This window comes from Gavialis gangeticus, unplaced genomic scaffold, assembly GCF_001723915.1.
Source record: "Gavialis gangeticus isolate Ggan-Ray unplaced genomic scaffold, GavGan_comp1, whole genome shotgun sequence".
In the NCBI taxonomy this organism is placed as follows: domain Eukaryota; kingdom Metazoa; phylum Chordata; order Crocodylia; family Gavialidae; genus Gavialis; species Gavialis gangeticus.
In genome coordinates this window covers 86,801-89,149 of record NW_017728991.1, presented here as the reverse complement: position 1 = coordinate 89,149, position 2,349 = coordinate 86,801, and the positions used below count along the sequence as shown (strand labels likewise).

The following is a 2,349-nucleotide window of genomic DNA, read 5'->3' as shown; positions in this document are numbered from 1 at the left end:
GGGGGGGCGGGGGGGCGAACACGGCCCCCCGCCACTGGATCCTAGCAGCCCGGCAGGCTCTCGGACCAGCTCCCCCCGGAAGAGGAGGAAGAAGAAGAAGAAGCGAGATGTGGAGGAAGGACGTAGCCTGGGGACCTCGCTGCTGAGCAGGTGCAGGCACCATGGGGCATTGCCCCCACCAGGCATCCCCGAGGGATGTGCTCCCACCCCAGGGGTCGGCACTGCAGTACCCTGGCCTGGCCTGGCCTGGCCCTGGGAGAGCTGGGCTACTGGGGCTCCACCAGCGCTCCCCCTTCCTGGGGGGTGGGGAGATGCCCCATGGAGGGGTAAGGCAACACCAGGCACCATCTGGCTGCTCTAACTCACGTCCTGTCCCCCAGCAGCTGCTCTGCCTGGGACGAGGCAGAGCCCGGGGCCGCAGAGCCCAGGCAGGTGAAGCCGCAGGACGCGGGGCTGGCTGGCGAGAGCGAGCACCGGAAGTGCAAGAAGAGGGAGCGCATTGGCAGCCTGTCCCCCCCACCTGCCTGTGAGCCGCTGGCTGCAAACGGCCTCTGCCGCGTGGACAGCGCTTCAGGTAGCGGCTGCTGCACGCTCCCCTGATGCAGGGCCTGGCTTCAGGCCCCTCATCTGTGGCCTCCAGCAGAGGCGGGGGGCTGTGCTGAGCACCGCTTCCTGCTTCCCTTCCTGGGCTGGAGGCTGCTGCTGGCAAGTGCCTGGAGGATGCTGGGGTCTGAGCTTGGCTCTCTGTGAGCAGAGCTGGGCCCCGTCTTCCTGGGGTCAAGGGTTGTGGTGGGATTGGGGGGAGGGGGCCGAGCAGGGGCAGCCCAGCCCGAGCACTACAGCCAGGGCCCGCCTGCATCCGTCCATGTGCTCTCACACACGTTGTCCACAGTGCCAGTGTTCACCTGGGACAGCCAGGTGAGAGATGGGTACAAGCGCTGCCCCACTGCCCCAAGCCCCGAGAAGGGCACAGGGGCCAGGGCAGCCTGGCGGGGCCAGGAGGAGCACAGCACGGTCCAGGAGCTGCTCCGGGATTCCCTGGACAAAGCGTACGGGAAGCAAGGTAAGGCCTGGGGCCACATAGCACCGGCCCTCGCGCTGCAGCTGCTTGCAGTAAAGCCTGGGCATGAGCACCTGGGCCCTGGTGATTGGAGACCAGGCTGGGGGGCTGTGGGGGGGGCTGGACAGGTGGCGAGCACCCCTGACACACAGCTCTACCCCGCAGTGCTGACATGGGAGGGCCAGGCATCTGCCGTGAGCCGGGATGCCATCCAGGACGCAACCTGGGCCCGTCGGGCAACCGTCCTTGACGAGTGGGACGAGGAGTTTGATAGAGGGAAGGTGAGTCTGGTGCTCCAGGGCTGGAGGCGGGACGGGGGCTGCGGGTCCCTGCCCCAACCCACCTCAGCCTTGCTTCAGGTGAAGAAGATCAAGAAGCCAAAGCGGGAGCGGAGGAGGAGTTTCAATGCCTTCCAGAAACTGCAGAACAAGCGCAACTTCTGGTCCGTGACGCACCCAGCCAAGGCTGCCAGCCTCAGCTACCGGCTCTGAGGTGGGGGGGCCTGCGGCCGCCTACCCTGCAGCCCCAGCGCGGGGGCCGGACTGCACGGCAGGCCCACTGCGGGGTCCCCGTTGCTGCTGCCTGGGCTCTGCCCCACTCTGTGCTTCACGGGCAGGGCCGGGCTGCTCAGTGCTGCCCCCTCCAGCCCAGCTGCGTCCGTCCCTCTTGCCCTGCTGCCCTCCAGCTGGGCGCAGGGCCGCAGGCTGGTACCAGGCTCCCACCCCTCCACCCCCTCTTCAGCCTATCTGCCGAGGTCGGGCGTCTCTGGGCAAAGGGCTGCTGTGCTGCTCTGGGGGACCCTGGCGCCCTGGGCCCCCGTCCCCGTCCCCATCCCCATCCCCTCCCTGGGCCCATGCATGCCCAGCGGTGCCGCGGCGCACTTGTCTCCGATCTCACCGCCCCGTCAGCCAAAGAGCAGATGAGGGTTCATGGGCGTGAGGTGCTTCCTTCTCTAGTCTGTACGTAGAGAAAAGCCTCCATCTCTGGCCCGGCCCGGCCCGGCCGCTGGGCTCCACGCTCTGCCCCTGTACATGTGTAGATACCTGTAAATGGCTGAGTTTTGCACCGCCCCCGGGGCCAGGACCCTCCTCGGCTGCCGCCAGACCGGTGCAATAAAGTAATGGGTTGTAAGAGTCCTGCCTGCGCCTCCTGCCTGTGGCTGAAGGGCCGGGAGGGGGCCGGGGCGCTGGGACGAGGCAACTGGCTCCTGCCTTGGAGCCTGCCGGGGGCCTGGGGCGCCCTCCCGGAGCAGAGCTGCCGCCCCCGGGGCCCGGGCTGGGCGGCAGGGG

General features: G+C 68.5%; 1 protein-coding gene across 1 annotated transcript in view; it reads left to right on the top strand.

The window, feature by feature from the left end:
• USP36 (ubiquitin specific peptidase 36) overlaps nt 1-1,679 on the top strand; it is a gene marked incomplete at its 5' end in the record, with an annotated part of 7,656 nt that extends 5,977 nt beyond the window's left edge. Inside the window, 5 exons of the mRNA XM_019514876.1 lie at nt 57-150; nt 384-574; nt 893-1,063; nt 1,226-1,341; nt 1,420-1,679. Of these exons, the coding sequence (XP_019370421.1) occupies nt 57-150; nt 384-574; nt 893-1,063; nt 1,226-1,341; nt 1,420-1,551 (704 nt within the window). The remainder of the gene's footprint in view (nt 1-56; nt 151-383; nt 575-892; nt 1,064-1,225; nt 1,342-1,419) is intronic.
• Between the last annotated feature and the right edge of the window lie 670 nt (nt 1,680-2,349).